Here is a 26,342-nt window from a genome sequence, read left to right as displayed (position 1 = left end):
TCACAGGGAGGTGGTCATGGGTCGGACAAGAGGCCCCGTAATTCAGGCCGATTCAGTCGTACCTCGTCTGGAGGTATGGATTCATATGGTATAGGCCATCCTCCTAGGCCTTTTCAGTCAGCACTTCAGGTTTCTCATGGTGCTTCAGGTGGCCGTGGTCCTCAGATGCAGTATTCTGATTAGCAGTCCTACAGTGCACCACCAGCCCTTATCAGTGCACCGCCGCTTTAGAGTTTTCGGGGTGGTCATTCAGGTCGTCAGGGTCAGTAGTCTCAGCAGCCGAGAGCTTGTTACACTTGTGATGATATGGGTCACATTGCTAGGTTTTGCCCTCGAGCACCGAGTAGCTCTTAGCATCAGGGTTTCCGTGCCATGGTTCAGGCACCAGGTGTTCCACAGCCCGCCCAGCCAGCTAGAGGTAGGGGTTGAGGTGCTAGAGGTGGAGGTAGAGGTATTAGAGGTGGTGCTCAGGCTACTAGAGGTAGAGGCCAGCCAACAGCAGGCCATCCCAGAGATGTAGTTCAGGGTGGTAGGGCCCAGCCCCGATGTTATGCTCTTCTAGCCGGGCCTGAGGCTAAGGCTTCCGATGCAGTTATTACAGGTACGGTTCTGGTTTGTGAAAGAGATGCTTCAGTGTTATTTGATCCAGGGTCTACATACTCGTATGCATCATCTTATTTTGCACCGTATCTGGTCATGCCTAGTGATTTCTTGAGTGCTCCTGTTTATGTGTCTACACCGGTGGATGATTCTATTGTGATAGATCGAGTCTATCGTTCATGTATAGTTGTGATTGGGGGTCTTGAGACTCATGTAGATTTGCTTCTTCTGGATATGGTTGATTTTGGTGTCATATTGGGGATGGACTGGTTATCACCTTACCACGCTATCTTGGACTGTCATGCCAAGACTGTAACCTTAGCCTTACTGGGTTTACCTCATTTAGAGGGGAGAGGGACTCCTGGTCATTCTACCCATAGTGTTATCTCTTATGTGAAGGCTCGGCATATGGTCGAAAAGGGGTGTTTGGCCTATTTGGCATATGTTCGTGATTCTAGTGCTGAGGTTCCTTCTATTGATTCTGTGCCCATTGTTCGTGAGTTTCCTGAGGTATTCCCTTCAAACCTGCCGGGTATGCCACCCGACATGGATATTGAATTTTGCATTGATTTGGCTCTAGGCACTCAGCCCATTTCTATCCCGCCGTATCGTATGTCCCCGCCTGAGTTGAAAGAGTTGAAGGAGCAGTTGCAAGACTTTGTTGAGAAGGGTTTCATTAGGCCGAGTGTTTCACCTTGGGGTGCGTCGGTGTTGTTTATTAAGAAGAAGGACGGATCGATGAGAATGTGTATTGATTACCGGCAGTTGAACAAGGTTACAATCAAGAATAAGTATCCATTGCCGAGGATTGATGATTTGTTTGATCAGCTTCCGGGTGCCAAGGTATTTTTGAAGATTGACTTGAGATCTAGCTACAGTTGAGGATTATGGCATCTGATGTCCCTAAGACACCTTTTCGCACTTGGTACGGGCATTATGAGTTCTTGGTGATGTCATTCGGGTTGACAAATGCCCCAACAACTTTATGGATTTGATGAACCGGGTATTCTGGCCTTATTTGGATTCATTTGTAATAGTTTTCATTGATTATACTTTGATCTATTCCCACAGCCGGGAGGAGCACGAGCAACATCTTAGGGTGGTTCTTCCGACTTTGAGGGATAGTCAGTTGTATGCTAAGTTTTCGAAGTGTGAGTTCTGGTTGAGTACAGTTGCATTCCTGGGTCATGTTGTATCGATAGAGGGTATTCAGGTTGATCCGAAGAAGATTGAGGCAGTCAAGAACTAGCCTAGACCAGCATCAGCTACAGAGATTCGGAGTTTCTTGGGGTTGGCAGGCTACTATCATCGGTTTGCGGAGGGGTTTTCATCTATCGCAACCCCAATGACCAGGTTGACCCAGAAGGGTGCCCAGTTCAGATGGTCGGATGAGTGTGAGGCGAACTTTCAGAAGCTCAAGATAGATTTGACTACGGCACCAGTGTTGGTTTTTCCCACAGGCTTAGGGCCTTATATAGTTTATTGTGTGATGCAGGATGGCAAGGTCATTGACTATGCTTCGCGACAATTGAAGATTCATGAAAAGAACTATCCAGTTCATGATTTGGAGTTAGCAGCCATTATTCACGCGTTGAAGATTTGGAGGCATTATCTGTATGGCGTGGCATGTGAGGTGTTCACGGATCACAAGAGTCTTCAGTATTTGTTCAAGTAAAAGGAGTTGAATTTGAGGTAGAGAAGGTGGTTGGAGTTGTTGAAAGACTATGATATCACCATCTTATATCATCCGGGAAAGGCCAATGTGGTGGCCAATGCTTTGAGTAGGAAGTCAGCCAGTATGAGCAGTCTTGCTTATATTCCGGTCGGTGAGAGACCTCTTGCTTTGGATGTTCAGGCTTTGGCCAATCAGTTCGTTAGGTTGGATGTTTCTGAGCCCAGTCGTGTGTTATCTTGCGCGGTCGCTCGTTCTTCTTTATTGGATCTTATCCGTGATCGGCAGTATGATGATTCCCATTTGTATGTCCTTAGAGACACGGTGCAGCACGGAGGTGCCAAGCAGGTTACCTTAGGTGATGATGGACTTTTGAGATTGTAGGTCGAGTTTGTGTGCCTAATGTGGATGGGCTTCGAGAATGAAGGAGGATATTGTTGCATATGTGGCTCGGTGTTTGAATTGTCAGCAGGTTAAGTACGAGCATCACATGCCCAGTGGTTTGTTCTAGAAGATTGAGATTCCTGAGTGGAAGTGGGAGCGTATCACTATGGACTTCGTTTGTTGGACTTCCACAGACTCAGAGGAAGTTCGATGCAGTATGGGTTATTGTTGATAGGCTGACCAAGTCAGCACATTTCATTCCTGTGGCGGTCTCCTACTCTTCCGAGAGGTTAGCTGAGATCTATATCTGGGAGATTGTTTGTCTTCATGGTGTGCCCGAGTCTATCATTTTAGATCGAGGTACGCAGTTTACCTCCCATTTTTGGAGAGCAGGTTAGCGAGAATTGAAAACAAGGTGAATATTAGAGACGAACACTTACGACTCAACTCTACGCACGATCTAGATTCAGGAAGAAGGTAACAACCCTAGATGTCATGTAGCCTCCTGATTATAAATGTGGCGCGCTACACATCCATAATCAAGACTCTACTAGACATGGCTCATAGACAATCCCTAGGACAGACTTGCTCTGATACCAAGTTTGTCACGACCCAAACTGGAGGGCCATGACTAGCACCCGACCATACTTGCCGAGCACCAACGTACATTTCATCTAACCTTCATTATTATCTTTTAGGGCTGACGAGATCAATATAAATGGTAGACCTGGATCATGGACAACCAGCAATAAAATATGACGGCATGAACATACATAGCAGGGGATGACCAGACAATCAAGAAACTACATATAAGGTATGAGCTACCACGCTACCATGAAAGACTATACAACAAAAACCAGCCGACAAGGCATACCAAACTATACATGAGTCGACACTTGTCTATGAGCCTCTAAATGAACATAAGTGCTGCAACATAGCCGGAACAGGGCCCCAACATACCCATAATGTCTATAACAAAAATGCATACCAAGGCAAGTCCGGAGAAGGGATCTCGCCAATCACCGCTGAACTGGACAGCCTACTGTGGTGGGGGAGTTGCACCTGCCTGTCTATCAGGACCTGCAGCACGACATGTAGCATCCACAAATAAAAGGACGTCAGTACGAATAAAGTACTGAGTATGTAAGGCATGGAACCATAAATACGATCAGTAATGTAAGCAAGGATAGAGAATATACAACATGTAACATCTTAGTACCTTTGAGGGCTACTGACATGAAATGCATGATACATATGTATAAATACATAAACCTTTAAAACATTCGCCTATGTGGGCATCATCATCATCATATCGTACCCGGCCATAATAGGCTCGGTAAAAAACGTACTCGGCCATCATAAGGCTCGGTAGAATCGTACCCGGCCATGTGGAGCTCGGTAAAATCCAACTAATCAATGGTTGCACAATAGGTGCCGTACCCAGCCAACTATAGCATGGCTCGGTAGAGTAAAATAGATACATATATATAATGCATGCTTGACTCATGGAATCATATTCTAAACCTTTCAGAGTGACGTAAGGTCGGTATCCTCTGTACACATTATTAGGACTAACTCATCACTATGAACCTAATAAGAATCAGGAAGTACCAACAAAATTGATAACATAAGAATAAGAGAAGCAACATTAACATCAATCGTTCCATAAGAGGGAAAAAAATGTAAGTACTGCTAGCTTCTAAGAGTAGAGTATCTTGGAAGCTCGTTCATTACATTATGTACAATAGGAGTCATGCAAAAGAAGGAAAGGGATAGCCTCACATACCTTGTATATACTGCCCCAATCTCAAGCTATGCAATTGTCAAAATTCCTTAGTCTACAATAAAAGAAACGATACTATCGTTATCATTTAAGCGTCATAACTATTATGTATCGACCACAACCTATTTTACGATGAAACGGACAGCACCTCCCCTATATATATGACCTCACACCATTCAAAACAGTCACCAAACAGCCCAAACAACATCAATAATAAACATATTGAGCCTCCCAAAATAGTCCACACACAGCCTAATCACTCCATACATACGACGACCACCGTAGTCGTGTCAAACAACCTGGAAATGTTACGAATAACTATCAGCCCATAACCCTACATATATATGGTGTTTCTCCACACCCTTCCTCCTCCAAAACTCCACAAGATAGTAGTAAAATACGCAGCCCAACAACAACGCAAAACAGTCCACAAAACAATAACATTACTACCAAGCCTTTCGATATATATTTCACAAGTTCTAGCTTCAATGGCTTAGCCGCAACTTGGATAATCTTAAATACATATAGAGTAAGAGGTTCCTTACCTTTATACAGAAAGAACAACTCCAATTTGACCTTAAATTTCCATGAAATATCCCTCCAATGCTGCCACAACAACAAAAAAGCGAAACTAGCGATCAATTAGTGTTTTTCGGCACTAGAATCACTTTAGAAGGCTTGAAATCACCTAGGATTGATATTAAGAACATGAGGGAGTATTTACAGAACATAAACCCTTTAAAACAACCTCCCACATGAGCTGGAACGACACAAAAATGAGCAACAACAAGAAGAACAAGAGACTTACTAGCGCCACGGAATTCCCGACACTTGATTTGTGTTGTTTGCCCTTTTTTTGGGTCTTGAATCTTGAGAGAACCTTGAGAGGATGTTCCTAGGGTTCTAAGGTCTGAAAATAGTGAGAAGAAATGACTTAAAACGGGTTGGAGGCATCCTATATAGGTCCAAATATCTTAAACCGCCTTAGTGGGCCCCATAGAGAGGTGCTTGGCGCAGTCTCGCGAAAATGCAAATATCTCTCTACTCCGAGATCATATCGATGAACGGTTTAATACTTTGGAAACTATACTCATAGATATTTAATTTGATTGGTATATCACCCCGTAATTCCTTGTAAATTAGGAGAAAAGATTAGAAACATTTGACCTAATGTTTAAGTAAAATTATGAACCTAAGTTGCGACAACTTTTGTCGACTTTTGTTTCATAACTCGTTTGACTTCAAGACTTATGATACGGATATTATATGATTAAAATACCTTAATACATGACCTCTTGAGTGTATTAAGCACCGCTAGATTTACCTGAAAATACGAGTTACAACATCCTTGATTCATTTAACTTCTAATACTTGTTAATCACCCTTATACACTCTTGTATCACTTAAGACCAATAGGATTGACTTCTTATCATCTCAAAGATAATTCCTTCTTGGATTTATGTTAACTAATATATGGCATAAACTAACACATGTGGATATGGTTTGTAACAGGGAGGCTCGGTTATTGGGTACGAATCTGGTTCAGGATGCCTTGGACAAGGTTAGGATCATTCAGGATAGGCTTCGTACAGCTCAGTCTAGGCAAAAGAGTTATGCCGACCGCAAGGTTCGTGATTTGGCATTCATGGTCGGAGAGCGGGTATTGCTTCGAGTGTCGCCTATGAAGGGCGTGATGAGATTTGGGAAGAAGGGCAAGCTTAGCCCTAGGTTCATCGGCCCGTTTGAGATTCTTGATCGAGTAGGAGAGGTGGCTTATAGACTTGCGTTGCTACCGAGCATATCAGTCGTGCATCCAGTGTTTCATGTGTCCATGCTTTGGAAATATCACGACGATCCATCCCACGTATTAGATTTCAACACTGCCCAGTTGGACAAGGACTTGCTTATGAGGAGGAGCCGGTAGCTATTTTAGACCGGCAGGTTCGTCAGTTGAGATCGAAGAGTTTTCCTTCTATTCATGTTTAGTGGAGAGGTCAACCTGCTAAGGCATCGACCTGGGAGTCCGAGTACGATATGCGGAGCCGTTATCCCCATTTTTCCCGACTCAAGTACTTCCCTCTTTTGTCCGTTCGAGGACGAACGGTTGTTTTAGAGGTGGAGAATGTGATGACTTTTTCTTGTTTTAAAATAAAATTCTGCATTTCGAGGCCTTTAAAACCTCTTTTAGCATCACCTCAATTTGTGTGCGCAGCCCGGGCCCGTAGCCGGAAAGCCTATATGTGAAAATCTATGAAAAATGATAAATTTTGACTATAAAATGAATTAATTTTACTTCGGTAAACGTTTTGGGTAAACAGACCCAGACCCGTGATTTGACAGTCCCGGAGGGTCCGTAGGAATATATGGGACTTATCCATATGCCCGAAATCGATTTCCGAGGTCTCAAGCCCGAGAAATGAATTTTTAAAGAAAATTATTTTCTGAAATTATTTATGAGGTTTGGAAATGAATTTTGGTTAAAACTTGATAGTATCAGGCCCGTATGTTGGTTCCAGCGCCGGGTATAGGTTCAATATGATTTATATGTGTTGTCGGTATAGTTTGGTAAAAACGGAATCCATTTGATGTGGTTCGGACCTTAAATGCAAAACTTGATGTTTAAAGAAATTTTGAGAAATTTCATTGGTTTTGAGGTTTAATTCGATGCTCATGATGTTATTTTGGTGATTTGATTACACGAATAAGTTCGTAGGATGTTTTTGAGGTTGTGTGTATGTTTGGTTTGGAACTCCAAGGGCTCGGGTGAGTTTTGGATAGGCCACGGGGTGTATTTTGGACTTAGAAAAATTGCAGATTTTCAGTTGTGCATAGCAATCCTGCATGCGAAGCCTGGCTCGCAAATGCGATATCGCAAATGTGAGTGGCTGATTGCAAATACGAAACTCCCCTGTTTCAGCCTTGAGTCGCAAATGCAATGCTGTAGTCGCATTTCCCATCTCGCAAATGCGAGAGTTGTTTCGCAATTTCCAACCTAGTAGAGGTCGGGGTTCGCAATTGTGAACCCCTGTTCGCATTTCCCACATTTGCAACCTGCAACTTTTATATTTAGACGAATTTTTAACCTATTTTCACATCTTTTCAAAACACAAACTCCCTAGGGCGATTTTTCAAGAACAACTCTTCTTCAAAATCGATTGTAAGTCGATTTTAACTCATTTCCTTCAATCATTAACATCTTCTAACATGATTTCAACTCAAAATCAATGATTTTCATGGAGGAAATTGGGTGTTTTGGGTAGAACCTAGGTTTTTCAAAAAAATAGGGATTCGGACCTCGATTTGAGGTTCGATTTCAAAACAAATTACATATTTGGGTTCGTGGGGGAATGGGTAATCAGGTTTTGGTTCGAACCTCGGGTTTTTACCATGTGGGCCCGGAGGCGATTTTGACTTTTTGGATAAAACTTTGGAAAACTCATTTTCATACATTAGAATTGATTCATTTAGTGTTTATTGATGTAATTAAGTAACTTGTGACTAGATACGAGCGAATTGGTGGTGGAACCAAGGGGTAAAGCTATAATTGAAACGTGAATTGTGTTCGGGGCATCGAGGTAAGTGTTTGGTCTAACTTTAGCTTTAGGGATTAGGAGTCGAGTCCTATTTTCTATGTGGTAATTGTGGAGTACGATGTATAGGCATGGTGACGAGTATCTATATGTTGGTGTCTAGCATGCCCGTGAGTCTTATATTGTGATTTTCATGACTTCGTTGTATTATTCATGCCTTGGTGAAGATTTCTATTTGTTGTGTAAAGTTTGTGGAAGGAATTGTGGCCTATGAACATTGAGGAGCATTGGCTCGAGTTGTGTAGTGAAATGTGAAAGTATAAGTGATAATTGAACCTTTAGAGCATTGGCTCGAGTTGTGTAGTGAATCGTGAAAGTATAAGTGATAATTGAACCTTTAGAGCATTGGCTCGAGTTGTGAAGTGAATTGTGAAAGTATAAGCGATAATTGAACATTTAGAGCACTTGCTCGAGTTGTAAAGTGAATTGTGAAGTAGAAGTGAGAAAGAGAAGAGATCATTTGTGACGACCCGGCCGGTCGTCTTAAGAATTAATGCCCTGATCCCCTATTAACTGTTTTCCCCTAAATGAGAGCTTAGGGGAATGTTCGGATTGAGTTTTGGTGGTCCGTAGGTATTTTAAGCATGAAATGTCGAACGTTAAATTTTTGAAGTTTTCGGTCCGATAGTGAGATTTTGATCCGAGGGTCGGAATTACAGTAGCTCCGTAGTGTAATTTGGGATGTGTGCGCAAAATTACAGGTCATTTGGACGTGGTTTGGTTGGGTTTTTGATCAAAAACAGAATTCGGAAGATTTTAGAAACTTAGGCTTGAATCCATTGTGTTTTGGTTGTTTTGAGGTTGTTTGAAGTGTTTTGAAGATTGGTACAAGTTTGAATAAGGTTTTAGGATATGTTGATGCCTTTGGTTGAGGTCCCAGAGGCCTCGGGATAAATTCGGATGGTTGATGGAAGGATTTGGAGTTTGAAGTTTGTTGCAGTAGTTGGTCTTCTGTCATAACCGCACTTGCGGTTTGGGTTCCGCAGGTGCGGGGCTGCAGAAGCGGCGGAGCCATTGCAGAAGCGAATCTGGGGAGAGTCTTCAGGTTCCGCAGATGCAGGAGGAATACCGTAGAAGCGGTGGCGCATCTGCAAAAAGGTAATCGCAGATACGGTTTCTGGTCTTTAAGTGAAAATCGCAGGTGCGACCTTTGGTCCGCAAAAGCGGGACCGCATCTGGGCCGCAGATGCGAAAATGTCTGGGCAGAACATATAAATAGTTGCCTTCGCAAATTTGAGCTATTCTTTCACCATTTTCATCCAGGTTTGAAGCTTTTGAGAGAGGTTTTAGAGGAAAACAAAGGCGAATCACTTGGAGGTAATATCCTTGACTTCATAACTCATTTTTATGTGATTAAAGACCTAATTAGTGGTGAAATATTTGGAAAAAATGGGTAATTAGGGCTTGAGTTTAAGAGACCTTTAAATGAGGATTTAAGGGGTCATTTGGACTCCAATTTCAGTGTTCTTATTATGTATAGCTCGTAAGAGTATGAGGTTTCTGAAAATGTAAATTTCACCCGATTACGAGACGTGGGCCCGAGGGGCATTTTGGTCATTTTACATAATTTCGCGTATTAGCTTAGACTTTAATTGTAGAATTAGTTAGTTGAAGCCTTATTTACATTATGCAAATAAATTGAATAGATTTGGGCCATTTGGAGTCGAGTACTTGTGGCAAAGACGTGGTGTCGGGTTGATTTTGAGCTGGTTCGAGGTAAGTGGCTTGTCTAACCTTGTGTGGGGGACCTTCCCCTTAGGATATGATATATTTGATAATTGAAACGCCTTGTACGTGAGGTGACGAGCGCATACTTGAGCTAATTATTGAAAATCTGATTTTTCCTTAAGTATTTCAATTGAGTTCTTTTTTCCTGTTTTATTCTACTTGCGTATTTAGTCTGTTACTAGTTTAGGAAAGCATGTTTAGTCGACTTAATTGCCTATTTGCCTAAACTGCCTTAATTGCATTACGTGAAGCATGTTAGGCTAGAATTAACTGTTTACTTGGTATAGAATTTAGCTTAATTGGGTATTCTTGTATTGCTACTATGTGTTTTTACTTTGGGGCTATGGGATGACATCCCGGGAGATCCCCTGTACATATTTATGATCTAAACTGAGGTGCGGGATATCAAGAGATCCCTGGCACGTATGTTGAGGATACTAAGAGATCCTCAGGATACTAAGAGATACCTAACATATAATTGAGGATACCAAGAGATCCTCGGGGTACTAAGAGATCCCTGGAACGTATATTGAGGATACTAAGAGATCCTCAGGATACCAAGAGATCCCCAGCTTATATTGAGGATAGCAAGAAAATCCTCGAGATACTAAGAGATCCCTAGCATATAATTGAGGATACCAAGAGATCCTCGGGATACCAATAGATCTCCGGCTATCATCCTGGTTATGAGTGTTATTTCCCGGTGTTTTCCTTTATTTTTGTTTCCGTTATTGTACTCTTATTAACCTGCATAGATCCTTACTGTAGATTTTCAATTGTACTGCTTACCTTATCATGTCATCTTTATATTTATTTAACCTCAGTAGGGCCCTGACCTTTCCTCGTCACTACCCAATCGAGGTTAGGCTTGGCACTTACTGAGTACCGCTGTGGTGCACTCATGTCCCTTCTGCGCATATTTTTCATGTGCAGATCCAGGTACCACTACTCAGGCCTATCATCCTTGAGGAGGCGACTGCTCTAGAGACTTCGAGGTACATCTGCCACGTCCGTAGACCGAGAAGTCCCTTTCTATTCCTGCTTTTAGTATTTAGCCCTTTTGTATTTTTCTGTTCTTATTAGACATTCCAGAGTTAGAGCTATGTAATATTGATCTTAGCTTGTGATTCGTGGCTTCGGGGTCTTGGATCTATGTATTGGATAGTGAGAGTTAAACATGGTGTATTCCGAGTGGCACATTTAAACACTGTTATTACTTTATTACTGTTTTAAAATGTTTTACCCCCATAAATTTTGGTTTTCTTCCGCATTTAGGCTTACCTAGTCGTAGAGACTAGGTGCTGTCACGATGGTTCACGGAGGGCGAACCGGGGTCGTGACAAGTTGGTATCAGTGCTCTAGGTTCATAGGAGTCATGGATCACAAGCTAGTTTATTAGAGTCTCGTTGATTGATACGGAGACATCTGTACTTATCTACGAGAGGCTATGTAACTGTTAGGAAAATTTCCACTTCATTTGATTCCTTGTCGTGCAATATTTTTACATCACAATTCTAAACTTCTGTCTTCTATTCTCTCATAGATGGTGAGGACACGAGCTACCCGAGATGATCAGGCACCCGCGGACCCTACAGTAGTCATCAGAGGCCGGGGTAGAGGCCGAGGGCGCGCACATGGTGCAGCCAGAGCACCTGCGTGAGCTGCCGCCGAGGTACCACCCGCAGTTCCAGCAGGAGTCCAGGCACCTGATACACCTACTGCTACTACTACTCCAGCCCTTCAGGAGACTTTGGCGCAGTTCATGAGCATGTACACCACCTTAGCTTAGGTAGGGTTGCTTCCCCTTGCTGCAACCACATCTCAGATCGGGGGAGGATCACAGACTCCCGCCGCCCGCACTCTTAAGCAGCGAGTGCATATTGAGCAGGTCCCTGAGATTATTCCTGGACCGCCTGTAGTGCCAGTTCATCCCGAGGACAGGGCAGCGGTTTTTGAGGAGGAGCAGCTGAGGCTTGAGAGGTTCAAGAAGTACAAGCCTCATGTATTCAGTGGTCTAGCATCGGAAGATGCTTTGGGATTACTAGATAAGAGCTATGGCATTCTCCGTACCATGGGTATATCAGGATCGAGCGGGGTTTCCTTCACTACTTTCCAGCTTCGAGGAGCCGCCTATGAGTGGTGGCGCACCTATAAGTTAGACAGTCCGGATGAGGCTGCTTCACTGACTTGGACTCAGTTTTCAGATCTGTTCCTGAGAGAGTATGTTCCTCAAAGCCTTAGGGACGCATGGCGCATAGAGTTTGAGCATTTGCGCTAGGGTACTATGACTGTCCTATAGTATGCTGTATGTTACACCAGTTTGGCTAGGCATGCACCAACCTTAGTTTCTATTGTTCGTGAGAGAGTTCGCCGGTTTATTAAGGGCCTTATTCCCAGCATCAGGTCTAGCATGGCTTGTGAGTTGGAGATGGATATTTCTTATTAGTATGTGGTGAGAATTTCTAGGAGGATTGAGGGTATGCATGCTAGGAAGAGAGAGGAGAGGGAGGCCAGGAGGTCTCGAAAGTCGGGCCATTATTCTGGTGCCCGTAGCCTAGCTGCATGTCGTCATGGTAGGGGTTATATGAGTCTTCCTATTTATTCAGCTCTTCCAACAACCAGTAGTGCTCCAACTCCTCCTAGGCCTCAGGAGCCTTATTATGTACCTTCGGTTTCTAGCGCGCCTCCTGCGCGGGGTGCTTTTAGTGGTCAATCCAGCAGACCTGGTCCGAGCCAGTCATAGCCGCCACTTCCTCCCAAAGCTTTTTTGAGTATGGTGACACATTCCATGTGGTGAGGGATTTCCCTAGACTTGGGAGGAGTCCACCTCTACAGACTTCTCAGCCACAGCGTGCCCCGCAGAGTTCACAGGCTATGATTACAGCTCCAGTTGCTACCCCACCTACTCAGCCAGCTAGAGGTGGAGATCGGGGAGGTAGAGGTCGCCCTAGAGGGGGAGGCCAGGCCAGATACTATGCCCTTCCTGCCCGTACCAAGGCTGTATCCTCCAATTATGTCATCACAGGTATCATATTGGTTTTCCATAGAGATGCATCGGTTCTATTCGATCCAGGATCTACTTACTCTTATGTGTATTCTTATTTTGCTCCATATTTGGGTGTACCTCGGGATTCTTTGAGTTCCCATGTTTATGTTTCTACTCCTGTGGGAGATTCTCTTGTTGTGGACCGAGTTTATCGGTCGTGTTTGGTTGCTCTTAGTGGTTTTTAGACCAGAGCCAATTTATTGTTGCTCAGCATGGTAGATTTTGACATTATCTGGGGCATGGACTGGTTGTCGCCCCATTATGCTATTCTTGATTATCATGCCAAAACCGTGACGCTGGCTATGCCAGGTATACCGCGTGTTAAGTGGAAGGGTACTTTAGATCACACTCCCAGTAGAGTTATTTCTTTTCTTAAAGCTCGGTGTATGGTTGAGAAGGGGTGTGATGTGTACTTAGCTTATGTGAGAGATGTCAGTGTTGATATCCCTTCAAATGATTCAGTCCCAGTAGTACGGGATTTTCCCGATGTGTTTCCAGCTGATCTTCCGGGCATGCTGCCTGATAGAGATATTGATTTTGGCATTGATCTGTTGTTGAGCACTCAGCCCATTTCTATTCCTCCATATCGTGTGGCTCCTCCTGAGTTGAAGGAGTTGAAGGATCAGTTGCAGGAATTGCTTGATAAGGGTTTTATTCGGCCCAGTGTATCACCTTGGGGTGCTCCTATCTTGTTTGTGAAGAAAATTGATGGTTCTATGCGTATGTGTATTGATTATTACCAGTTGAACAAAGTGACAGTGAAGAACCGCTATCCTTTGCCTCGTATTAATGATCTGTTTGACTAGCTTCAGGGCGCACAAGTGTTTTCTAAGATTGATTTGCGCTCAAGTTACCATCAGTTGAAGATTCGGGAGCCAGATATCCTGAAGACTGCTTTTAGGACTCGGTATGGTCATTACGAGTTCCTTGTCATGTCATTTGGGATGACCAATGCCCCAGCAGCTTTTATGCATTTGATGCACAGTGTGTTCCAGCCATATCTTTACTCATTCGTCATTGTCTTTATTGATGATATTCTGGTGTATTCCCGGAGTCAGGAAGATCATGAGCATCACCTGAGGACTGTGCTTCAGACTTTGAGAGAGAAGAAGTTATATGCTAAGTTCTCGAAATATGAGTTTTGGTTGGATTCAGTGGCATTCTTAGGCTACGCGGTATCGAGTGAGGGTGTTCAGGTGGATCCGAAGAAGATAGAGGCCATGCAGAGTTGGCCCAGACCATCCTCAGCTACCGAGATCCACAGTTTCCTTAGTTTGGCAGGTTACTACCATCGTTTTGTGGAGGGATTTTCATCGATTGCAGCCCCTATGACCAGGTTGACCCAGAAGGGTGCTCCGTTCCAGTGGACGGAGGAGTGTGAGGCGAGCTTTCAGAAGCTCAAGATAGCTTTGACCATAGCCCCAATTTTGATAGTGCCTACAGGTTTGGGGTCTTATACGGTCTATTGTGATGCCTCGAGGGTTGGACTCAGAGCGGTGTTGATGCAGCGGTAGGGTGATTGCCTACACGTACAGACAATTGAAGATACATAAGAAGAACTACCCTGTTCATGACCTTGAGTTAGCTGCCATTGTTCACACCTTGAAGATTTGGCGCCATTACTTATACGGTGTGCCTTGTAAGATTTATACTGACCATCGGAGCTTGTAGAACCTGTTCAAGCAAAAGGATCTAAATTTGTGCCAGATGAGGTGGTTAGAGTTGCTGAAGGACTATGATATCACCATTTTGTATCACCCGGGCAAGGCCAATGTAGTGGCTGATGCCTTGAGTTGCTGGGCGGAGAGTTTGGCATATTTACCAGCATCGGAGAGGCCTATGGCGATGGATGTCCAGGCCTTAGCCAGCCAGTTTGTGAGATTGGATCTTTCAGAGCCCAGTCGGGTTCTAGCTTGCGTGGTTTCTCGGTCTTCCTTATTTGATCATATCAGGGAGCAACAGTATGATGACCCTCATTTGCTTGTCCTCAAGAACAAAGTTCAGCACGGTGATGCTAGAGATGTGACTATTGGCGATGATGGGGTATTGAAGAGGCAGGGTTGGATTTGCGTACCCAATGTTGATGGGCTTCGGGAGTTGATTCTGGAGGAGGCCCATAGCTCGCGGTATTCCATCCATCTGGGTTCCACGAAGATGTATTAGGATTTGAGGTAGCACTATTGGTAGAGGCGGATGAAGAAATATATAGTTGGATTCATAGCTCGGTGTCTCAACTGTCAGCAGGTGAAGTATGAGCACCAGAGATCGGGTGGGTTGCTTCAGCAGATAGAGATTTCGGAGTGGAAGTGGGAGAGGATCACCATGGACTTTGTAGTTAGGCTCCCACGGACTTTGAGGAAGTTTGATCCTATTTGGGTGATTGTGGATCGGCTGACTAAGTCCGCTCATTTCATTCCTGTGTGTACTACTTACTCCTCGGAGCGGTTGATGGAGATTTATATCCGGGAGATTGTTTGTCTGCATGGTATTCTAGTGTCCATCATTTCAGATAGAGGTACTCAGTTCACATCACAGTTCTGGAGGGCTGTTCAGCATGAGTTGGGTACTCGGGTAGAGTTGAGTATATAATTTCACCCTCAGATGGACGGACAGTCCGAGCGCACTATTTAGATTCTTGAGGATATGCTTCGTGCTTGTGTGATTGAGTTTGGAGGGTCTTGGGATCAATTCTTGCCATTGGCGGAGTTTTCTTACAACAACAACTATCAGTCCAGCATTCAGATGGCATCGTGTGAGTCTTTATACGGTAGGTAGTGCAGATCTCTGGTGGGTTGGTTTGAGCTGGGTGAGGCTATACTATTGGGCATAGACTTGGTTCAGGATGGTTTGGAGAAGGTTAAGGTGATTCAGGACAGACTCCATGCAGCCCAGTCCAGAAGAAGAGTTACATGGACCGGAAGGTTCATGATGTTTCCTATACGGTTGGAGAGCGGGTTCTACTTCGGGTTTTGCCTATGAAGGGCGTTATGAGATTTGTGAAGAAAGGGAAGTTGAGTCCGAGGTTTATTGGCCCTTTTGAGATATTGAGGCATGTTGGGGAGGTTGCTTATGAGATTACCTTACCTCCTAGCTTGGTAGGAGTTCATCCGGTATTTCATGTTTCGATGCTCCGGAGGTATCACGTTGATCTGTTGCACGTGTTGGATTTCAGTTCAGTCCAGTTGGACAAGGATCTATCCTATGTTGAGGAGCCAGTGGTGATATTGGATAGGCAAGTTAGAAAACTGAGGTCAAAGAACATTGTATCAGTAATGGTTCAGAGGCAGGGTTAGCTGGTCGAGGAGGCGACCTGGGAGACCGAGCAGGATATGCGCAGGCGTTATCCGCATCTTTTCACTACTTCAGGTATGTCTCTATACTCGTTCGACGGCAAATGAATGTTTAAGTGTAGGAGGATGTGACAACCCAGCTGGCCGCCTTAAGAATTAACACCCTGATCCCCTATTAATTGCTTTCCTCGAGTTTATTTATGCTATTTTGATTTGCCGGGATGTTCGATTTTGAGTTTCGAAGAGTTTTGGGACACTTAGCCCCTAAATGAGAGCTTAAGTAATGGAAAGTTGACCGTAGTCGGAACAGTGTGAAGATGACCTCGAAATGGAAATCCGATGGTTTCTTAGCTCCATTGGGTGATTTTGGGTTTAGGGGTGTGTTCAGATTGAGTTTTGGGGTCTGTAGATAATTAAGCTTGAAATGCCGAAAGTTGAATTTTTGAAATTTTTGGTCTAATAGTGAGATTTTGATCCGATGGCCGGGATGGAATTCTGAGAGTTGTAGTAGCTCCGTAGTGTCATTTGGGATGTATGTGCAAAATTGCAGGTCATTCGGACGTGGTTTGGTTGGGATTTTGATCAAAAGCGGAATTCAGAAGATTTTAAAAACTTAGTCTTGAATCCGATGTGTTTTGGTTGTTTTGAGGTTGTTTGAAGTGTTTTGAAGATTGGTACAAGTTTGAATAAGGTTTTAGGATATGTTGATGCCTTTGGTTGAGGTCCCGGGGGCCTCGGGATGAATTCAGATGGTTGACGGAAGGATTTGGAGTTTGAAGTTTGCTGCAACAACTGGTATTCTGTAATAACCGCACCGGCGGTTTGGGTTCCACAGGTGCGGAGCCGCAGAAGTGGATCTGGGGAGGGTCTTCAGGTTCCACAGATGCGGGAGGAATACCACATAAGCGGTAGCACATCTGCGAAAGGGTAATCGCAGATGCGGTTTCTGGTCTTTAAGTGAAAGTTGCAGGTGCGACCTTTGGTCCGCAAAAGTGGGACCGCAGATGCGGTCTCAGGGTCGCAGATGCGAAAATGCCTGGGCAGAACATATAAATAGATGCCTTCGCGAATTTGAGCTATTCATTCACCATTTTCATTCGGGTTTGATGCTTTTGACAGAGGTTTTTGAGGAAAACAAAGAGGAATCACTTGGAGGTAACATCCTTGACTTCATAACTCGTTTTTATGTGATTAAAGACCTAATTAGTGGTGAAAAATTTGGAAAAAATGGGTAATTAGGGTTTGAGTTTAAGAGACCTTTAAATAAGGATTTGAGAGGGTTCATTTGGACTCCGATTTCAGTGTTCTTGTTATGTATAGACTCGTGAGAGTACGAGGTTTCTGAAAATGTAAATTTCACCCGATTACGAGACATGGGCCCGAGGGGCATTTTGGTCATTTTACATAATTTCACGTATTAGCTTAGACTTTAATTGTAGAATCATTTACTTGAAGCGTTATTTCCATTATGCAATTGAATTGAATAGATTTGGGCCATTCAGAGTCGAGTACTCGTGGCAAAGACGTGGTGTCGGGTTGATTTTGTGCTGGTTCGAGGTAAGTAGCTTGTCTAACCTTGTGTGGGGGACCTTCCACTTAGGATATAAAGTATCAGATTTTGATATGCAATAAAGGAATCAAATGACGAGGCCATGAGTACGAGCTTGGAGCTATTAGATGAAAGGTGCAAAGTCGCCCTCGTCCGGTTGGCTGCCTAAAAATAGCGGATCGAGAGGTATTACAATCGAAGGGCCAGCCTTCGACATTTCAATATCAAAGAGTTAGTATAAAGGAAGGTCACACTAAACACCCAGAACCCGAACGAAGGGAATTAGGGCCGAACTGGGAAGGACCGTACAAAATTCTCGAGATCGCCGGAAAAGGATCGTACAAACTCGGAGCAATAAACGGTGAAAGGTTACCGAATAACTAGAACATAACTCACTTAAAGCGATACTACTGCTAAGGTACAACCCCATTCATTTCCTTTTTACTTATTTTTGAACTAACACATGCAGGTAATCAACAAGAAGCAGTACAGATTTTTAGGTCTGAAAGCACGCGTTGCACTCTTTTTTCCTTGAATCGGTTTTGTCCAAAATGGGTTTTTTGGCAAGGTTTTTAACAAGGCAACAGTGGATCGTGCTAACTTAGAATAGAAGGTTCGTTATGAATCGGTGTTAAGGATCGCGTCAACAACATCCGAGGCTTCTCTCTATGATCAACCTCGAATACTGGGGGCATTACCCTCGTATATCGACTTTAGCAAGGAAAGAAACTTCATGATGTAAGGGTCTCAATAGGTAGAATCTATTGTAACGGCCAAACAGTCAAATGAATTGTGCCCGTGTAGATTGCGCGAACCCTAGCACAAAGCATGTAGGCATGTATAACTATTCTACAAAAGAATAAAAAGAAGTCTTTCCCTTGCGGATAAATATTTTGTCCTTTTAAAATTTTTCTTACATTTCTCAAGGAATTTACTACATCCGATCCCCTAAAGGTATCGACCCCAAGATCCACTTTAATCTGAGTTCTAACAATCACTCCCACTTAGGGACTACTGTCCGAAAACAAACTCGGATGGCCCGGGCTATCGGAGCTCGGGGGCATAAAACCTATCAGAAAACGCCCGAATCTTAAAGGCCACGGCCATCCCCACTCAGGGATTGTTATCCTAGGCAATCCCGGATAACTCGGGGCGACACCTGAACTAAAAGGGCCACGACCAAATTAAAACGGCTCAAAGACGTCCGAGGACCCGTAACAAAGACAACAAGGCCTTAAAATTTCTAAACCAGTTCTCAAGGCTACCCTCGGCAGACTACAACTTAAAAAAGTCTAAGTACTTTAGGGGAAAAACTATCGGTCACATCGAACCCCCACAATGCCTTAAAACGAAATAAATTTGAAGGCAAGGTTTCTTCGAGTCTCTGAACAAAACCCATATATTTCATGCTAAGGCATTTAGATCTTTGCAAATAAAAGTAAATAAGGCAAAGAAAAAATTCGAAAGTTGTTGAAGGGAAAAAGCCTTATATTCATAATCAAAATTTTCTTTTTACAAGGGCCAAACAACCCGAAGAAAGTTTTTACAAAGGCCAAACGGCCTCAGCAAAAATACAAAAAAATGAAAACATTTAAAGGCCTAAGTGGCCTGGTCTTCGTCGGGAGCAACATCATCACCTTCGAGATCTCTGCCGCCCTCGGACTCGCCCAAATCTTCGGACTCCTCATCATTTTTGGGATAGGCCAGTTTTTTGCCCTCGGCTTCGAGCTCTTTGGCACTCTTGATCTCAGCCGACAAGTCAAAGCCCCGAGAGTGAATTTACTTGAGGGCCTCCTTCAAGACTGCCACTTAGCGTGCTCAATGATATCCTTTTCCCGGACATGAGTCACCTCAGTTTTGGCCTTATAAACAGCCACCATTTCCTCGGCATTAGCTTTAATAACTTTGGCCTCTAACTTGACCGTTTTGAGATCCTTGGCCAGATTTTCCTGATCAGAAATGGCCGAGTTCAGCTAGGACTGGAGCTCCCCGATCTTCTTGGCCTACGCCAAGGACTTCTCCTTTAAACCTTGAAGTTGAACCGAAGCCGAAGCCAGTTGTGCTCAGGCGGTCTCCTTTTCTGAGGCCAGGTGGTCCATGTTCTTTTTCCATTCTTCTGCCTCGGCCTTTACCGCGTCTACCTCTGCCTGAAGCTATCCGACCTGGTCAAGCTTCTGTTACACCTGGGGTTCGGGCCATTAGCCACTATATCTAACTCATTGTCACTATCCCTAAAAACTATTCTTACCTGCTCGACCGGGTCAGCATGCTCCTTCCGGTCCGCCTCCAGCTCAGCTTGGAGTTTCTTGACCTACCCCTCATGTTGTTCACTAAAAAGCTTGTAAGCATCCAATTCTCGATGGGTTCCCGAGTCTCGGCCTCGTGGTTGTTTAATTCTTCTCGTTATCGGAGAAAAATTTCATGATAGAGCACCGAGGCTTACAAACATAAAGGAAAGGGTCACGATTCTTTATGGCTTAATCTAAGTACATAATAAAAAAGGCATAAAGAGGCACTCGAAGTTATCCGGTTTAACACCTGTTGGGCTTCATTGAACAAGCAAGGCGTTTCCACCTCGTTCATCTTCGCTTGATCCTCTTTGGTTACCAAGCACAGAAGGTAATTTGCGACCCCCACGGGGGCTAAGAGGACCTGGGCATCCTCCGTAATGGACATAATAATTGTCCACTTCTAGCTAGGATCTGCACTTGGAGATGGGAACTGGCTTATTAGTTTCGGACTCGAAAAAACCCGCTGGTTCCCGAAGACGGACTCTTTTTGGTATCGGTAAGTCACCCAGCCTAGTGATGTCCTCCAAAGCGGTATTGTTTACACCATCAAAAAAGTTGTGAAATGGGTCTGCCACCCTATGGGGGCCCTCGCTAAGGAGAGGGTTGGCTGCCTGAGCCTCGTTGATTATTGATTCAATGAATAAAGGCAACTCGGTGATGTCTATCACACCGAGTACATCCTTCGAGGCTCCGCCCTCATCCTGAGAGGCCCCGACCACGGCCTCAATATTGGCCTCGACCCGGCCTCCGTATCGGTCTCGATTATGGCCTCAATACTGGCCTCGGCCATGATCTCCTCGTTTACCTCCCTGGCTCGAGGCAGATAGGCCCCATCTCTCTCTAACTCGGAGGCCCCTTGTACCTCAAACCCTGACCGCACATAGGCCACCAGTTCGGAGGTTTCTTCTTCTTCTTCTAACTCATCCCTCAGTCGAAGGCGTGAGTTCAAAGAGGATGCCTGAGCACTGGTGCTACCTTTAGATTTTAGCACCAGACTTCTTTTGTTCTCTTCTTTTTCGAGCTCGGGGAACTCGGGGCCCTCTTCCTTTTCTTCTCATCACCCTACCTCGGAGCAGGGGACTTGGGGGGTACGTCCTCATCATCGGATGGAGGCCTAATAGCAACATCCTTGGAAAGACATAAAAGAAAAAAGAAAATAAAAGTAAGAACTCAATAGCACAAAGGGGACCCGAGTGTTGCTCACTCAAGAAAGTAATCTTACCATGAGAACGAGCCTCCTACCAGCCCTTCAAAAGTTAACGCCAAGTGTGCTCAGAATATGTTTTCTGTGAAACAATGTCCTTAACCCATTCCTTGAGTCGAGGAACTGCATCCGAAACCCGAGCAACAGCTGCATCGACACCGAACATCGATTAGAAAGGATAAAAAGAGAGTAAAAATAAAATTTTGAGAAAAATGGAACTTTACTTACGCTTTGTGTTCTACTCCTTAAGGAACGGCATGTCCTTGGTCGGGATCAGGTTTGAGGTCCTCACTCGGACAAATAAGCCTAGCCAGCCTCGATCTCAATCTTCATCGATGCTCGAGAACGGGGCTTTAGAGGCCAAGTGCGCAAGTTAATCAGTCTTCCCCGGAAGAATCGGGGACTGTACAGGCGCATCAGATGGTCAACGATGAATGGGCATCCGTCGATCTTACTCATGAAGAATCGGAGGAGAATAACTATCCTCCAGAACGAAGATATATCTTACCAAGGCACACTTGTACCTTTTGCAGAGCTGGATGATCACCAGGTCCAATAGACCCAGCGTAAAGGGATAAGTGTAAATACTTAAGTATCCCTTAACGTGGGTAGTGATATCTTCTTCGGGGCAAGGCACCGCCACGTCTTTTCCATCCCAGTTGCAGTCCTTTATGGCTGTAGGGAGAGTCTCTTTGGTGATCGAGCAAATATATCTCGATACCTTTTCACCCCGGCCCGGAAGAGGTGAAGGTTTTTCGACTTTAAAGTCGCTGATCACCGAGCACCCGCCAGGAATAAATGCCTCAAGAGGAGGCTCCACCGTTCGTTCCTCACCGACCGGCCGTGATGAAGAAGCAGTTTCTTTTTGAGGAACTGTTTTAAAAGTCTTCGCCATTTTTTGGATAAAGATAAATAAGAAGGAATTAAAAGAGTGTGCTTAAAAGTTCAAACAAATGGGGAATTCTTACAAAGCTCTCAAGAAATTTGGGTATAAGTACTAGAAAATGCAAAGATTCTTTAAGAGCAAGAGTAGGAAAATATTGGATGTAAAGTTTGAATAAATGAAGGAAGAGGTATTTATAGTTTTCAAACGACGGTTCAAAACCTGCAGTGGTCGACCAGCAACTAACGAACATTTAATGCCGTTGAGACGTGACTGACGAGACGTTTCGTCCATTTTGTCGTTTTTTACGCGAAGTATCGGGACGAGGATCGATGGCTCATATCGTTTCTCATTGTTTACTATCCGAAAACGACGGGACTATCTGTATACGATCAAAGTCAGGTTCTTCTATTGCATGACAGATCGGGACTGAAACGAAAAGGATTGAAGATCAACCCCGAGTTCCATCGAACCAAGGTACGAGGTTAGAACATACATCTTCAAGATTATCGAGTCTGTGACTCCAGAACTGACCCCAATTCCAAATGAGCTCGAGGAAACATTATCACACCGAATAACGGAAGGACGAAATATTCGTAATCGATCAGAGGGAATCTCGGCACGTATCAATGAGAGACCGGATGATTAGAAAATCATGGGATTTTCTACATTTTAAAGAATTGTACCTAAAGTAGGACTCTCCTACTATATAAAGGGGGTCTGATAGTTTGCAAAACACATTGTAACACGCATCCCAAAGTATTATAATATTATTTTTCTTTTTGCAAGCTACTGTTCTTCTGTATTTGATATCATTTGAATCACATCCAATTCGGGTGAGACTTATTTTCCAAGGTTATAACTGTTCAAGTCATACGGTTTGAATTTACTTTATTATTGTTTGCTTCATCTATAATTCAATCTATCGCTTTGTGTCAAACTATTCCACGTATCCTTTGAACCACTTATAAATTCAATTGTTATCCGATTTTGAGGGTAAATAATTTCATTTATAGATATCTTATATTATCTTTTTATCGATATCATGTGAAAATGATCATATAATTAAAAGAACATTTATAATTGACTATAAAATCAACTCTTCCCAGCCGGCTAAAATGTACAGTTTTTTAAATATGATATATCAAGAAAGATTCTTTGCTTTAGTAAAAATGCTTTTCCAGTTTGTATTTAACTCAATAAAGAGGCAAGAATTTTGGAATACTTGTTTGGAATCAAATGAAAAGCTAATGTTTTTTGTAGTGGATGCGGTTTTTGGAAGGTTTTGGTGGTCTCCTTTTCTTGTCATTTTCTGACCATCCAAAGTTATGGGTGAATTAATAACTTATCAAATTACATCCACTCAAAGAAAAACTATAAATTAAACTTTTGTTGTGGGGTTCAAAAGTGATGTTTTGGTGTTGCATAGGTGATGGTGGGGTATATGGTGTAATACACTTAACATTATTCTTTTGCAATAACGTTCATAACGGTAATATTTTTTACAATGATAATGTTCCGAATCAATTTATGCACCTTAACTTATTTACTAGATATTAATTATACTTTTCAATAATAACATTGTTACTATTACAAATGTGTGGAGTTGAGTAGTTTCTTGCCCTCCACCGGTACTTCTAGATTCAAAAGTACGAGTAGATGGTCTCGCCATTGGAAGAGATGCATCATTAAGACTTATTCGACACAGTAGTGACTCGATTATTGTTTATAATTCGCCAAACCTAGAAACGGGTCAGACTAGGTCATTTCTCAAGAACAATAGCTAAAGGGACTTATACTATTACTTGGATTTGAATCCTGAATGTTGATGTTGATTTTGATAACCATATCGGCAATTTGAAGGAGACCTCTCAAAAAGTATTTAGTGCATATTTCGATCTCAACAAAATAATCGAGTTGTACGCAAATATGTATTTAAACTGTCAAAGGGAAAGAAAAAAAAAAGGAACTAGTATAACCGAGTAATAGAAAATTTATGGTGTAGTCAATACTAGTATCCTAATTTGAAGAAGGATGCTCCCTCTATTTTAGATTAGATGGCATATTTGGTTTTTTGAGTGTTAAATTGTGTGAAGTTTGGCCAACTTTTTAAAATTTATATATTTTATTATTTTGACATGAGAAAAATTGTAATTTATAGTAGCACTTTTCGTATAGCTTTTAAATATTTGAATTAAAATTTTAAAATATTGAGTTGAAATAATCCAATTTAGTTTTCAAATTTAATTCCATAAGCGCGAACTATATCAGAGAGTATAATCAAATTATTTACTTTTAGGTTTTAGTGTAACGTACAAGTAAGTTTTGACTAATCCCATTAATTATAATTCTGACACCCCCCCCCCCTCCATCCACCCCCTTCACCACCACCCAACCTAACCCTACTTCACCTAGAATAAATGATGGAAACCACGCGTATAGCGAAAAAAGAATTAATTTACAGTTACTCCTATTACAGTTTCACGCGTTTGTGTGGGATCAAGATTTAAAATAAAAAATAAAAGTTAAAGCAAAAGCATCAAATAAACGCGTATACTTCCCTTTCAATACTTTCTTATTTCATTTCAAGATAACTATATTCCTATACTTAACTTTGAAACTCTTTTTCATCTTTCATGTTCTGTTTCATTGAATCCCAAGAACAAGAAGAGCCAAAAAATGTTGACTCTAAGCATACTTTTCTTAGCATTTCTCTTCATTCTTGGTTTAATTACAACCCTTTTCAATTTCCCAACAAAAAAATTCCAATCTTGGATCTTTTCTCTTTCAATCAAAGCTCAAACTCCATCTTCATCTCCTCTTTTCAAGAACTCAACTTCAACTTCACCACCTTTGGTTGAACAAAAAATCATGAAAAGGAGTACTTCAAATAGCCATAACAAGGTTGAGTTAAGGAGTATATTTGCAACTTTTGACAAGAACAATGATGGTTACATAACAAAGCAAGAGCTAAAGCAATCACTCAACAATATTGGTATTTATATGGAGGATAGAGATATAGTTGAAATGGTGGAAAAAGTTGATTCAAATAAAGATGGTTTAATTGATCTTGATGAGTTTTATGAGCTTTGTCATTCATTCTTGGGAATACAAGGAGTAATTGGTAGTCAAGAAAATAGTGGAGAAATGAATCAAGAAGAGGAGGCAAATAGAGAGAGGGATCTTAAAGATGCATTTGATGTATTTGATTATGATAAAGATGGATTAATATCAGAGGAAGAGTTGAGTAAAGTACTTTCATCTTTGGGATTGAATCAAGGGAAGAAATTGGAAGATTGTAAGGAAATGATAAGGAAAATTGATGTAGATGGTGATGGTATGGTTAATTTTGATGAATTCAAGAAGATGATGAAACTTGGTGGGAGGCTAATTCCAATTTCTTGAAAAGCCATGCAAATTACTACATATCTTTTTTATTTCATTTTTTATTAGTATACCGTTATGGTCACGAGCAGAATCTTAGCTTGAACCTATTTCGTTCTACCAAAGCAAAATTCAAGAAAACCAATTGAAAGAAAGCCTTATGTTACAAGATGAATCTTTACTAGTAATAGTTTTCATGATTTAGATTTGTACAAATAGGAACAAGAATTTGCATGAATGATTGTATAGTTTAGTTTAGTTTAAGCCTTATGTTACAAGATGAATCTTTACTAGTAATAGTTTTCATGATTTAGATTTGTACAAATAGGAACAAGAATTTGCATGAATGATTGTATAGTTTAGTTTAGTTTACTTTCTTAGTTTCTATGAGAAATTGGATCTTTGGTTTTAGTTAAGTCAACTACCCCTAAGATTTTTCTCCTTTTTTCTTCTCTTTTTAATTAGTTGGATTAGAGAAAATTAAAGCACATGAAGAGGTAGGGGAAGGAGGAAGTATGACAACCTTTGGCTCTGTATTCAAAGTATTTGATCTTAATGTGTTGTTTCAGAGCAGACAATTTCATTGGTTGTACTGACAATATATGTTTGTTTATTACATTGACTTGTTTTCTTATGTTCTTGTTAATTGGTGGAGTACAAGTTTTCCAACCTTTCCAAGTAAGATCTTCATTAGAAAATTCATATTCTAGATCTTGATTCCTGCAACTTTCATAAGCAACTGCAGTTATGGACAAGAGCCAATATTTTGGTATGGCCCCTAATTTTGTTGTAAATTTTGGCAATAAATTTTGATGTAAAATAGGTTGAACAAAATGACTTCTAGAAGAAAATCTATCTCTATTAGAGCTAACGGTCACTTAAGGGGAAAAAATAAAAAATAGCCAAATTTATAACTGGTAATTGAAAAATAGTCATAG

At 42.3% G+C, this 26,342-nt stretch overlaps 1 protein-coding gene across 1 annotated transcript; it reads left to right on the top strand.

Annotated features, from left to right (window-relative positions):
- Nucleotides 1-24,607: 24,607 nt before the first annotated feature.
- On the top strand, nucleotides 24,608-26,020 carry LOC104227538 (calmodulin-like protein 3). Its single transcript, XM_009779795.2, has one exon. The coding sequence runs from the start codon at nucleotides 24,700-24,702 to the stop codon at nucleotides 25,423-25,425; it is 726 nt and encodes a 241-aa protein (XP_009778097.1). The 5' UTR covers nucleotides 24,608-24,699; the 3' UTR covers nucleotides 25,426-26,020.
- The last annotated feature ends 322 nt before the right edge of the window (nucleotides 26,021-26,342 follow it).

The sequence above is a fragment of the Nicotiana sylvestris genome, chromosome 11, assembly GCF_000393655.2.
Source record: "Nicotiana sylvestris chromosome 11, ASM39365v2, whole genome shotgun sequence".
Classification (NCBI taxonomy): Eukaryota; Viridiplantae; Streptophyta; class Magnoliopsida; order Solanales; family Solanaceae; genus Nicotiana; species Nicotiana sylvestris.
This window is presented reverse-complemented; position numbering and strand designations above follow the sequence as displayed.

What these genes read in the sequence shown, in the direction of transcription:
- LOC104227538 (XM_009779795.2), top strand. Translation starts at nt 24,700, where the DNA reads ATGTTGACTCTAAGCATACTTTTCTTAGCATTTCTCTTCATTCTTGGT.